The sequence below is a fragment of the Bacillus rossius genome, chromosome 5 (genome assembly GCF_032445375.1).
Source record: "Bacillus rossius redtenbacheri isolate Brsri chromosome 5, Brsri_v3, whole genome shotgun sequence".
NCBI classification, from domain to species: Eukaryota; Metazoa; Arthropoda; class Insecta; order Phasmatodea; family Bacillidae; genus Bacillus; species Bacillus rossius.
In genome coordinates this window covers 73,601,952-73,616,321 of record NC_086333.1, presented here as the reverse complement: position 1 = coordinate 73,616,321, position 14,370 = coordinate 73,601,952, and the positions used below count along the sequence as shown (strand labels likewise).

The following is a 14,370-nucleotide window of genomic DNA, read 5'->3' as shown; positions in this document are numbered from 1 at the left end:
AGAAAACATATTTTAAAATCATTCATGGATTATTTTTCCTGGATACGAACCAATAGCCATAATAACCATGCATCTTACAGTGTGAACTTTTTTTTAAAACAGCCAAAAACTTTTAAATGTTTCTTTTATTGTTCTTGTTTTATGTCTGTTTATTTTTCCTTCTGACTGAATGATCCATATATTGTTGTGATCTTCCTCTCGTTGTCCGTTTCTTTGAGTTCGTTGCACTCATTTAGAGCCTTCGTTTCATTTTACACAGTTGCTCAAAACTTAGTTGACTTGGCCGTTCATTTTGAAATGTTTCAGACAACTTCTTCTTCATTAATTCGTGGAATTACGTCGAAGTCGAGGCAATATCAAATGGACGCTGATTTTCGCCCATAAAGGCATCAAAGGAGTCTTACGAAATGCCAACAAATACTTACCTTTTGTAAAGAAAGCAGACGCTTTTTTACGTGATAAAAGAGTGGAAAAGAAATTCTCGAATTGCAAAATTCACTGGAAGGAAAAAAACTTTTTAACAGAAGCAGAAAAATATTTTACTCCAATTTTTTTAATTTCTTTTTTTTTCAAAGGCAAATATATTTATGAGATGACTTTTATGTGTGTAGGTTTTGAATGTGTTAGTGTAGGTGTTTGTTCTCTTTAAATTTTTTCTCTGATGAAACGAGTTTGATACAAGATTAATATCAAAGATAAAGTTTGGCTTTTAAATATTACATTGTATGTTTGGTAACTTTACTTAAAATATCACTTTACTTTTAAAAGATTAGTTTTAGCAAGAAATCATGTTATTGGTAATATTTTAAATTTTGATTTTACGTCAGGAAATTAGAAAATGTGCGTGAAAAGTAGTAAACTATTCCAATAGTAACGTCTTGTACTTCAAAAGCTAGCTAATTGCTTTATCATTTTTAATTTGCTCTTTATATATTCTTAATAACCTAACTTTATTCAGAACAAAAATTACACCATTTACAGAAATTCAAAACATTTGTATATTCCCGAAAATACTTAATTACATATTCGACTTAAAAAATTAATTGTGTCCTTTATTAACACAACTTATAAGATTTACCAAAAATATTTGATTTACATTGTTTCAATAAAAATATTCTAATTTATTCCTTCTAAATGATGGTTGTTGATATAATTTCGTTTAAGATAATGTTAAATATTTTGAATTTAAAACTAAATGTACTGAAAATTGGTTGTTATAAAATAAATGCTAACATCTTAATTGTTAATGGCATCATTTAGCTTTTGTTAAAATTATTTTAATGGCGAACACTTATTTAACTTCTATTCAATAAAATTAAAATGGCAAAACTTTTCAGGGTTAAAATCAGTACTGAAATGAAGAGAGTAATATTAATTTATTGAGTTTCGAAGAAATTATGCTTATCAGTTACAGACATAATAAGTTGCAGCTGAATGGTAGACAATCCATTCTCAGGCGATAGTAATTAAAGGCAGGAGAACGTACAAGAGCCTCAGTAAGTAACTGATACCGTGAAAATGGCAACTGCAATATCCACCAAAACATCAGTAAAATTTTTGCCTTCTTAGTGGCTAGAAGCCACAGATAAGCAACCCTCGGACAATGAGAGCGAAAACCTGCGATCCCTAACGACTGATTTGTTTTACTCTTTCGAGCACACGATCGGCTTTGTGAGGTTTAAAATAAAATTTAAATTCGTACTGTCGTAATATTTGAATTCAAATTTCTCTAAATTTCCGCTGTAATTTATGGTTGTTAACACGATTAACTTATTAAAATAAAAATTTGAATTTTCACAAGTTTAATTAATTACAAATATGTCTTTCAAGAAGATTTTAGTAGGTGTTTATCAGCTTAAGAAGAAAGACTTAAATTTCGCACCAAGCTTGATTGTAATGCTATAAACGTAGCCCGTAGAATCCCAAACTGTTCTTGGGCTCTGGTTGGTGTTTTACATCTCCCGCCTTTTTTTTATTTGCGTGGTGTTCGCAATACCAATAAGAAAATGATTTCACCTGTTGTCATATTAACGATGACTCAATAGTAACCCAGTGGATGGCACGTGACATAGCACGTGAAGCCAGTGGCCGTGCGGGGCCGCTAGCCAGCTCTGGACCTAGCATCGTGGTCTAGTCTCTCGCATTCGTAACACTATGTACGAACAATTTATTGCTCTAGGACGGTGGAGTCTATTTAATCTTCAGGTCACTGAAACCATATCATCTTCTGGTCCTGGCCAAACATTGGTCCGTTTTAGTCTTCAGGGTTATAAAAGATGATGTCTGTTGCAAAAATAGTATATGTTTATGTTAAAGTCATGTTATTGTAATAGTAATGAACCTATGTTTGCAGATTGTTGTATTGTTATGCAACCTTTTATTATTATTTTTTTTAATTTTATGTACGAATTTTTGGCAAATAAAATGTCAAATCGTTTCTGTTATATTTAAAAATATTGGAAATGTGTTTAAGCTACTGAAGCTGAAAAATAACTACCGTAGTCATTTAATATTTGATTATTCTTATGCAACGTTTTATTATTTTTTTTTTAAATTTTATGTACGAATTTTTGGCAAATAAAGTGTCAAATCGTTTCTGTTATTATATTTAAAAATATTGGAAATGTGTTTAAGCTACTGAAGCTGAAAAATAACTACCGTAGTCATTTAATATTTGATAAACGTTCAATTAAAGCACATATATGGTTTCTCCAGCAGCAACAAGCTATAAGTTTTTAATTGTAGCTTTTTAAAAATACATTTCAGTAAATTTTTGCCACAAAAAATTATTTGCAAAATACGCAAATTAATTTATTACTCTGCAGCTATACTGATTTCTTCCCCGTAATTTTCCTCTACCACAGCAGGGAAATGCTGGAATGATTTATAGCCAAATGCAATGGCCGATTGTTCCCGGTAATTTCCCATAAATTGTTCTTGTGTCCTGATTTCCTTTGTCATAGAAAGTTCAATGGACTATTGAATGATAATCAGGAAAAAGGAAAGATTGGTTTACTAAGAAATATTTAGTCGTTACACAAAGGGCTAACAAAATAACATCTAAAAATGAAATCCAGGAAAAAAAAAAGCATATATTCTGTGACAGAAGCAATTAAACTGTTTACTCTTATTATTCTCTCTCATGCTTAGTGCTAACACATTTAACTTCTATAGGATTAATTGCGTGATATAAGGAACAGTGTTTTTTAAAAATATTTGACGATTCGCGGTTAAATATTAACCCACAAGTAAGATGAATTAATTGGTCTTCCACACGCGTTATAAGTGGAACGAGTGAGAGATGTAACATAAAAAATATTCATAAATTATAAATATATAATGATTTTATTTCATTCTGAGAATTTTGCGAACACATCTTTATATTATTTGGTTTGTATACTGATAATAACTGATGCATTGCATCTCACAATAACTGTAGCTATGTTAGAAACATTTTAGGAAAGCTACTATCTGGCGGATGGCCCCTAAATTGCTTCAAAAGTTGGGTCTAAGTCTCGGCAAATAGTTTCTCCTCCATGGTCTGTCTCGAGAACCTGTCCAAGGCAGTAATGTAGTTCCTCGCTCCTCAAAGACCGCTATCTCATGTCCTGGTTAGTTGTGTGTGTGACCAGTTTTAAGAAGAACTTGGAATCAACGCCGCAACTACCCTAGTACTTAGTCCCTGTTGAAATGTGGTTGTGACTACTAGAGCATTAAACCAGCCAAAATAAGAAACAGTCAGTGTCCGTGTAAATCATCCTTGGTCCAGCCGTCTTGAGTTCGAGATAGACCCCGTACCTTTGCTGTCTCGCCACGTGGCCTGACCCGCTCTCGCCTATCCCTCTTGTTTACCAAAAAATGAAATGTGCACGCAGCCTCTCAGAAACGCATATTGGCTGCCAGCTGAGCTAGTTGTTATTTGCAAAAAAGCAGTACGCCAAACCACTGGTAGGAAAAAAAAACGCTCCTTCAGAATAACACCAAGAGACTTCAGTACCATGTTCGCTTCTTTCACGAGAAATTACCACAGTAATATCCTTAGCACTTTTTACAGTCAAAACCTTTTCCCGTTTGTTCGTTGGTTGGATATCACTTTCATCCCCGTTGAAAATGTTTTGTGGCTTGTCAATTAAATTATATTTATTCGTTACTTGTTCCATGAGCTTATAAATGCTTCAGGTTCTTGAGATCCATTCTTTGTGCCTTGGCTACAGACAGTCATTCGTAGAGACCTGCAAAATTCGCGGATTCATTTCGTGATATGCTACAATTCAAATAATTATACCTTAGCGCTGCTTCTACCACTGGTTCACTGTTAATCTGGAGTAATGAGGGCCAATTAGAGACCCTCGCTCAAAGAAGTGTCGAATCACAGACACTCAGTCGAGACTACTCACAAGTCAGCAGCCAATGAACAGGTGGCATTTGCCCGAGTGTGTAGAGTGTAGTAGAGTATATCCTGAAGGTCACTGAATCCACGAATTTTGCAGGTCTCTAGTCATTCGGCTTGTCGTACGGATACATTAGGATTACCCTACAAGAACGAAGTAAACAATGCATAACCTGATGTATTTGTTTCTCAGGATCAAATCCAGCTTAGGAAAACATTGAATATGATTCAATGATCGTTTTTCATTTGTCTGGCCCAAGATCACATTGGACTATGTTTCCTGAAACCATCTGTCTGGCAAAGAGTTCTTGTCTCCATATCACAGTATTGCATTTTCGTGTTAGCCTTTAGATCTTCGATCATTACACTTCACGGTGATGTACCCAGTTTTCTCTTGAAGACTTGTGGCATGTCCTAGTAAGCAATTTTCAAATGATTTTATTTTTTATAAACGTTTTAAGTTTTAATAATCTTAATCAGGGAACCAATAAACAACATGCAATTTATTTTTTCTGCTGTAGAGTACGCATTATTTCGTTCTTGACATAATTTTTGGGGCGAAAAATTTTAATCCGTGTAGTTAACGTGTGAAGGGTAATCCTTTTATTCGAAATTGAAAGGGCGTAAATAAATAGATATGTCATCTTTCCCACTAGGAAGGCGTGGCATGTCTTCCGAAATTGACAGATGTACCACTACCGACTAAATTTGTTTTTTGGTAATCATATTTAGTTCATTTACGACCAAACTTTTGTGTAGAACCATGATATTAATATATGTTAAATACCTAATAATCAGCATGAAAATAAATATTTTATGTCAAGAACCTGTAGTTATAAAATAAACATACGAATACTCTTCTCGTGACTTGAAAAGTCCCAAGCTTATAGCTATTGACAGTGCTATATCTCGCAATGGAATGAAAGCAACGCAGCGAGTGATAAAGTTATGCTAGTAGTAAGATCGTCTAGTGCAGGGTCTGAACTGACGTGGTATCTATTCCGAATTTACTTTTGAGAATTAGGAGTTAATGTGTGCAAGTATGCGAGTGAGAAAGTATAAGAGTTCAATTATTCAAACATTCCACTGAGCATCTCTGCCATCGAGTGCCTTATCGTAGAACTTTTTATTCAACCTCTAATTTCCTTGAGCTCTGATGGCGTCATCACCTTCACTCTCCCTACCAACTTTAAAGAAAGGTTTTTTTTCCCTTTCTGCCCTCAGGCTTCCTGAACGCGAACGCAGCCCCGCGGTCTAAAGCTCGCGTGGCCAACTACGGCCTGATGGACCAGATCGCGGCGCTGCACTGGGTGCAGCAGAACATCGCGCTGTTCGGCGGCGACCCGGGAAACGTGACCCTCATGGGCCACGGCACGGGCGCCGCCTGCATCAACTTCCTCATTAGCTCGCCAACCGTCGTGCCAGGTGGGTCCGCCGAGAGTCGAGGCTGATCAGTCCCGACTCTTATCCCACGTCCCTTCACCTCCACACTGGGCGAGACACCCCCATATCCCTTGTTGCAACGACAGTGATGTCCATACCACCATCCGTACTGATCACCAAGAATAATCAACAATTCTGTTGTATGAACTATATCTCTCCACTCTGGTGTTAGATCTAACCACTTGGAGCAAGCTTATTAGTAGTAATAGCTAAAATTAACCTTTGCATTTTACGATAGTCTTAAACTAACCCCATTTATATGTTCAGTTTGCTTCCACTATTGAACCACTTTTTTTTTGTGCATGACTCAAAGACAGTGTGAAATAAACCGAATCGTAAGCAGCTCATTGTCTAAGAAAACGTTTTGAATTAAGAAGGCCCATGAGCAGATGATAGTTTTGCCCGATTTTGTAAAGGATTTTTGTGGACAATCCTAGAAAGTTTGTAACCTTAGATGAGTCCAATCCCTAACCATAACCCCATGTCAGTTATAAACTCCATATTTAACCATGTGTCTGGTCCTACACTGACACATCACCAGGAATCCCAAATGCGATTGCCGGCCAATGCAGTAAGGAGTTGCCTTTCTCTAGTAAGAGATCGCTAGATCTAAGAGGCAGTTGTTTGGTATGTACCCAACGAATCTCAGGTACTCTGGGCGATTAAAGGATCCACGAGGGTTCTGAAAGACAGCTTTTGAGGTAAAGTTTATCTGGACAGTTCACCAAATTGTCAATGGTGTGACGAAATTGCACATAGGTCCCGCACACTGGAAGACTCCTCACTATAAGCACTTAGACAACAAACATAACGGGTACAAAAGTACATGTGATTCAGGATTTCAGCTAAGAGGTGTTTGGTTATGAAGATGGTGATCCGATGTTGGGGCAAGGAAAGTCGGTCGCCTATGTAGCTGGTAGGAAAATATGGCAGGTGGCAGGTGGCAGGTGGAAGGTGGCAGGTGGCAGGTGGCAGGTGGCTACTTGAGAGAAGTCAGTTCAAGAAGTGGATGAACTGGTTATGGCATAGGATAGTCCCTTGGAACTTGTGACACTTTTAATGCACTTGGGTGTCTTCGTGAGATCAGCTGAGGTAAAAGCTTCATATGGACAAGTATCTTGGAATATAGTAGAACTCTTCCGAAATTTTTCGTTTGTGGAACCTTGCTCTAAATTATTATTACAACGCGGCTAGCAGCCAGCAAGAGCGCCAACCTGCGGTATGGGCGTGATGCAGGTGGTGCCCACACATTCAGGCAGGGTAATCCGATTAGAGGGTTTGGCACGTTTCCAGAGCCACGCTCGTGTGAAATGACGTTTTATTGTTCTCTATTCTGCTAGTGTTTATTCAGGGCTTCTGATGACGCGATAGTTGGAAGAGATGTGAGATCTTTCCAGAGCGGAGGAAGTTGACCTGCGAGAGCAGCGAGGTGAAGAGGGTGGGAGACACCTTGACGAGCAGTAGTGGGTGACAAGCGATGGAAAAGCAGTGCGATCAGTCCGAAGCAGTGCGATCAGTCCGAAGCAGTGTGTTGAGACTGAGGTGCGTGGTACAAGAACAGTAGACGAACCAGAGACTAACAGTAGAGAAAGGCATTGTCGAGCCGAGCTACAGTGGGAAGAGTAAAAAGCGGACTGATACCAGTGTTATGAATCGTAACAAACACGTAGATTGTTATAATTTAATGAATAAAATTTTTTTAGCTAATAATTAATACATTTTTAATCAATTGGGTTACCATTTTCATGCATATATTTTCTATACTCGCAACAGTACGAATAAGTTTAGATTTCACACAATCACCAAAAAGGTCTTTATAAAAGGCAACCACTTTAAAGTAAGGAAAATCATAAAAGAACCTTCCCAGTATTTGCATGAACAGTACGTATTAGTTTATATTTCACGCATCATCAACAACGTGGTCTTTATAAAAAGACAAATGTTTGAATGTGCTGGGAATCGAACCTGAGTTTTCACAAATCTGATACCAAGGTGTACCATTAAGTTACATATATCAGCAATACAAAAAATAGCCCGTTTTTATGGGGGGAATCTACCACCAAATTATGACATATGGCTCTGTAGCATTGGAACATTGGGCAGGATTCGTACATATGAGGAGGAACAGCAGTCGACGCCATCTACAGCTCTGTTGGCGATGATTATCCAACTAGATCGTTTACAAAGATAATTTGCAATGGAATTTTCTCTTTGGGAAAACCTTTTTGGATGTACCGAAGACAGAGTTTGGTTTCTTGGGAGCCCACTAAGCTAGTCTGAAGCCTACTCAAACTTAAAGATCTGGATTTTCCTAGAAAAGTTATCACGATAGAATGGCTGACAATGTGAAATATCATCTGAGTATTACAACAGACACGCATGCATGTTTTTAGCTACAAACTTTCTACAATGGTCTAAATACTATAGCACGTTTTGCTCTATCTTTAACCAATCATTTTTAGCATTAATATGCAATAATTAACCAAAATACAAAACCTTAATCTTTTGATTCAGGGGACACCAATAACCCATGTTTCACTTTCAAAATAACGTACAGACTTTTCAAGATTTTTTGGTCCTTACCTCACTTTAGACATTGTTAGGTCACACATGTAAAATAATACCAGTGGCCGACTCTGTAAACATGACTCACTTCAAAATGCGTAAGACTTGAATCTACTTTATTATATTTGGTGTTACACCAGCCTTTGTACCTCAAAATATTTGTTGTGTAGCTAGAATTTTATATTTTATTTTGAGTAATTATACAAAGAAACTTTTCAAAAATTGTTGTAACAGAATAGATATTTAAATTATTCTTTATAGTTAGCCAATATACTTACGTAGGAAATATATATTTTTGGTCATGTTATACTAATTATTGTAGAGTGGTTCTAATTGTGTTATTATGATGGGGATTGAAATATTATTTTATTTTATTAAATAATTCAAAAATTTTAATGCAAGCGATTCTTGCCTCGCTGCACCACACCACCTGGCACACTAGCTACGACTACGTGATGCTTAGAAGAGATGATGGTCTCCTGAACGGCTGTTGGACGGGTCTAGGGATGCCGGTGAGGGGAAAGGGGTAAGCGAGTAATGAAATCATCGCTTTGCGTCTTCAACGCCCTTCAAGACCACCCCTCACCACTCCCCCTCCTTACCCATGCGACATTAGCGCCACCCGTCAGCCACGCGGCGTCACGGGGCGAACTAATTCCATTAGCGTGGGCTGCACCCCCTGTGAAAAGGAGTCACGGAATTGGGGGGGGGGGGGGGGATACGAAGGGGGTGCGGAGGTGGCTAACTTCTACCTCCGCGTCTGCATGGGCCTGGAAGATATAGCGAAGCAGGTGGCGGAGAGGGTGGGGTTTTTGGGGTTTAGGTGGACTGGTGGGAGAGAGAGAGAGAGAGAGTTGTTGAAGGGGTAGCTGGTGGCATACCGTGCCAGAGAGGAGAGACCCACTTGCATAACTATTACCGGGAGGGTCCTCACACCAAACCAACCTTCCTCTCACCACCCCCCTTCCTTCACCCTTTCCCTTCGCATATTTCCAGCGGCCAGATGGGGAAATAACAGACAGAATTCTTTTGGGAAGGGGCAGCCCCTTGCCGCCAGCATGGCAGCAGGCGCGGAGAAGATTCTGAGTCATGGAATAATTACAGAAACAGGAGAAAAATAAAGACTGCGAGTAGGATGAACAACTGAAGCACGAATCCTGGAAAAGGTGGCGACGACACACGAGGAAGTTTATTTCGGTGTCGTGTTTCGTCCTAGAGGGCGCGAAGCACTGCATGAGATCATTAATAAATAAACACCTGAGGAAATGTTATTCTCTAGTGACGGGGGATAGACTTTAAACCGGTGTAAGGTAAACGTTAAGCTTTCCGTCGGCTTCTTGACAACGAATTTGTTTCAGCAAACTTCTTTGGAAGGAGGTTGGAGTGAAGAAACCCGCAACGCAGAAAGTCATGGTGCTTGGGAAATGCGATTCCTACACTGGCATGGAACGTTTGTCAGTATCGGCCGGTCTGGGCACTATAGTTCCTTCGCTTCGCCTCTTGGCAGGCTCTACCTGTCACTCAACACGACAAAAAAAACCCTATGAAATGTGCTACCTACATGGAAAGTTTTTCAATTCTAAATGTGAATAGTATTTACCCTAAGGACGACGTCCTTGTAACACTTATAGAGATGCCAGTTTTATGTACTTGAACCCACTTCGGGATGGTTTATTTTTTCTATGAAAACTTACGTTTAATTTTAAAAACATTTTTGGATAAAAGTCTGCAAAAAATTAAATAAATTCTAAATAAAACTGTTAAAAATTAATAATTAAGGTGTTTAGATAGTAATAGCTTACCATACATCCTAACTTTTCCATCAAAACATTTAAAAAAATATATTTTAAGCAATGATTATTAATATTTTAAATATAATTATATTTAAAGTGGGGTCAGATGATTAGAATGAGATAACATGCTTAAAGTAAATAATAAATCAGTAATATGCTCTCTTTGTCTACTACGTTACAGACCCTTATACATGGCAAATATTTAATTAAAATATTATTTTTGAGAACTCCATGTTAGTAATATCACTTTCAATAGAGTTTGTGCGCTTTTGATTGTTTATAATTTGGACTTCATAAAAAATAAATAATTTACTCTATGCGTATTAATTATTTGTCAAAGTTTCGTTAATATAACGCTTTAAGTTTCGACGTATTTACACAAACCAGTAATATTTCAATAGTGAAAACAAGCCCAAACCTTCAGTAGAAAAAGCCCAGGCTAGAGAAGTAGAAATTCAAACAAAATATTTACGTAAAATATATGAACGTTGAAGAACAGTACACGACACAAAATGACTAACATACTTATAGTAAGTTTCACAAACTATGATTTAAAAAAATTCATCCAAATAGAACTTGAAAACTAATCGTCATTTTTAAAAAAGACTACAAATGAGTTACTTTTAAGGTAGTTAAATTCGCAGGAGCCAAAGTTTTTCAATAATGCCAATGTCTTTTTTAACGTTTTTAGTTGAATTCTTTGCATTGTAATATTTTATATTTCTAAAATACATAATGATTCACAATGATTCACAGCTCATTACTTACAATGCACACATACCTCTCCATTTTTTATTTATTAATATTACAAACACAATCATATACTTTTGATACAAAATAATCTAAATATCTTTGTGTTAAAGCTATAGTAGTTAATTTTCAGCGAAAAATTTATTTTTACTTGTATATTTTGGCAAGCACACACGATCATTGGAAACATATATTAAAATACAGTAATGTAATGGGTTTTTTGTGAACCATACAAATGTTCCTTGAAAACACAAAACTGTTTTTAATGTATTAGAGTGTCCTGTTAAAATATCGTTCTATTGATAGTACTGAAGATTGGACGTTGCTAGCTTGATAACCTGTTATAGAACTGTTGGATAAGCTTTCCTCTAATCATTTTTCTTAGTGTAACAAAGCAGCTACAAGAACCGGTACCCAAAAACAACATTATTTATTTATTAATTTTACTTACTTTATTCACGTAACGATGTTTCTATTTAACAAAATATTTGTATATTGAGAATAAAACAAAAATAAAGAATACTAGGTTAACCTAAATATAAAAAAGAACTACGAAAATTAAAACTAAGTTAAAATTAAATACAATCCATGTAAACAAATAAGAGCATGTATTAAAATTTTACAAAAATAAACGTGAAAAACTATTAAAAATAAATAAATTTACATTATAACAGATAATATCCATAAAGAAAAAAATTATGATACATAATACTATATAAAACTAGCTCTTGTTTAACATGTATTGGGATTGTAACAATTTTTTAAACTAACAAAATACATTATCACCTTAAAATATTAAAACTAAAAAAAATTAACTTTTATAAGCACAAATTCAACCACACACAAGAGTGAAACAGGAGCATCGATTTTTATTTTGAGTTCGACATTCGTTATTATCTCATAATTTTGTTGTAATATTCTTAAAAATTTAATTAAAGTGTATTAACATTAAAATTGGATTGCTTAACATGTTAAAGTTAAAACAAACACTTTGTACGATACAATTACAGTACACTTGTACTTGTTAATAACTTCCATTATAAGTTCAGCAACGTTACCAAACCTTTCTTACAGAGGATGAGTCCCACAGGGAATTATGCATTAGCCATCTCAAAAACCGGAAACTTCTCGTGAGGTAGATGACTTTGCGTTCAAGACCACCGACGAGGCCAAAAAAAAAGGGAAGGGTAAGAATTTTTCGAGAACCCGCACTACACAGTCGCGAAAGAAACAACCACAAGGAGTCACAGTTAGGTTTGGGTGGGGGTTGGGGAGGAGACACTGTCTTCAGGGGAAAGCATCGCGCGTAAGCATGACTTTAAAGCGATCCAGCGAGGAACCCTTGGTTGTAACGCGAACTTGCCCGGGGGGGTTCGAGTTGTAAGAGGAGGGGGGGTTATTCCGGGAGAGAAAAGTTTCCGAGTGACTTGTTACTTGAAAAAGGTTTCCGCGCGAAGTTGTTGGTTGTTTTGGGCAAAGGGGGGTGGTTTGTGCAAAAGGGTTAGAAAGGGGTGGTTGGAAGGGGAAGGAGGATAATGTAACGAGGCAGTTACTGCTGCGGAAGCGGCGGGATTATATTTAGTGTCCCGGGGTGAGAGAGAGAGAGAGAAGACAATGTTGTGCAGGAGCGCGCGCGCGCGTGGAGGTCGGAGCAGAAAAGGCGCGGTGAGAATTCTGGTGCCGCGGCATGATAATGAGAACTCTTGCCGGCTCCTGTCTGCAGACACACACGCGCCTGCGGTGACGTTTCTTGGGTCTCGCCTCCCGCAACGGCGTTAACCGACATCTCTGGGAGAAAGCTTTTCCCGGGAAACTTTCCGCATCCCGAGCAGACACGAGTGCAATCCAACGTGTAACGTTTGGTAGTTGTGATTGGAAAGCCTGATTTATCAAGTCGAAGCGGCACGTCAGGGACTCTGCCGGAAAAACATTTTACTTGGCATTGACTGCGTTGGCCGGCACCAAACAGTTGTAGTATGAAAACCCTCTCTTTTTTTTTTAAAGTGAAACTACTTTGCAGAGGGGTCTGCAATTTTATAGCGTTACGAAAATTCCGATCGCATAGAGGGAATAGTTAGGTAAGTTACATGTTGGGGGGGGGGGGGGGGACAGGATGGGAATAATTAAACACGGGGTGGGGGAACGTAGATAGGAGAGTAATAGTAAGGTACGTGATTCGGCAACCGAGAAAGAATTATATTAAGTGGAGGAATTGGGAGAGAAGTGAAATGTTAGGCATGTGGTAGGGAACCAGGAGAGGAGAGATATTGTAAGGTACGTGGAGGGGGAACCGAGAATTTAGGGGATGCAGGGGAAAGGGAGAAATAACGCAATATACTTGCATACTTGCATGGTTGCCCACTTGCATACTTTCATTCTTGAATAATGGCGCAATAGCACAATTTAGAGCTCACATAATGGAATTATTTTTTTTATCTGCGACCTTTGCCAAAGATAACTGTGCTTCCTATACTTATAATGTAATAAGCTAGAAGTTTCACTTTTGCCACGTGTGGACTCCATTCAAACATTTATTTTTTTTCAATTTCATCCTTGTATCCAAGGATAGGAAAACTAGTGTTGGACCTTATACCCTCGAAACGCCCAGAAAAGAATATCTGCGCCAGAAAGAACTCATTAAAGTGAAAATATTCGATCAAGCGAAGCGAGGTATTTCTAACAACTAAAGCATTGGGCGTTTCTATGAATGTATGTATGTGCGTGAATTTGTGCGACGGTAACTGTAAAACTGTTTATTGGATTTTCATAAGATTCGGTAGGTAGCTAGGTATGGCAAAATGAGTTTTTTAGATCTTTTTGAGGCACAAATGGTTGAGGTTTTTTTTTATATTTTTCATAAATACGTACATAGCTTTCAAAATGAAATGCTTAACATAATATCTGGCTTCGAATCCAATGAGGATAATGACCGTAAATTCAATATCATTATACTGCATGCCTCTATATAATTTAAAGATAAAAAAAGCAATTAAATGTATTTTAATTCTGTCTACTATTTCTGAAAAAATATATTCTTTGCTTTAACATAGAAATTTTTTTTTAATTTTTTACGTTTTGTATATTCAGTTCCTAGTTTTCCGATTTGTAATACTACGGTATTTAAAGGTTCACTTCAACTGTTATGATGTTCATTTCTATTTTTTTCGTTTCGTATCCCGGATTTTCGGCAGTGTTTTGTTTGGCGTGGTCACGAGCGCCAGCAGCTTCGGACGTTGCCATGACGACACATCATATAAACAACGCTCCGTTCTTTTCGAAAGTCCGTGTACAGTTACATTCTGATTGGTCGATTGGGACAAAGACGCCTAGCGTCGATGTTTGGATTGGTTTTCGGATGCAGACAATGCTAAATTTGAAAATATGAAGAAGAAAAAAAAGGAGCGTAATCTGACGCCGCGAAGATGGTGT

The 14,370-nt window shown here is 37.4% G+C and overlaps 1 protein-coding gene across 1 annotated transcript in view; it reads left to right on the top strand.

The window, feature by feature from the left end:
* LOC134532389 (neuroligin-4, X-linked-like) overlaps positions 1-14,370 on the top strand; it is a 222,089-nt gene that overhangs the window by 160,152 nt on the left and 47,567 nt on the right. Inside the window, exon 3 of the mRNA XM_063368824.1 lies at positions 5,615-5,815. Within this exon, the coding sequence (XP_063224894.1) occupies positions 5,615-5,815 (201 nt within the window). The remainder of the gene's footprint in view (positions 1-5,614; positions 5,816-14,370) is intronic.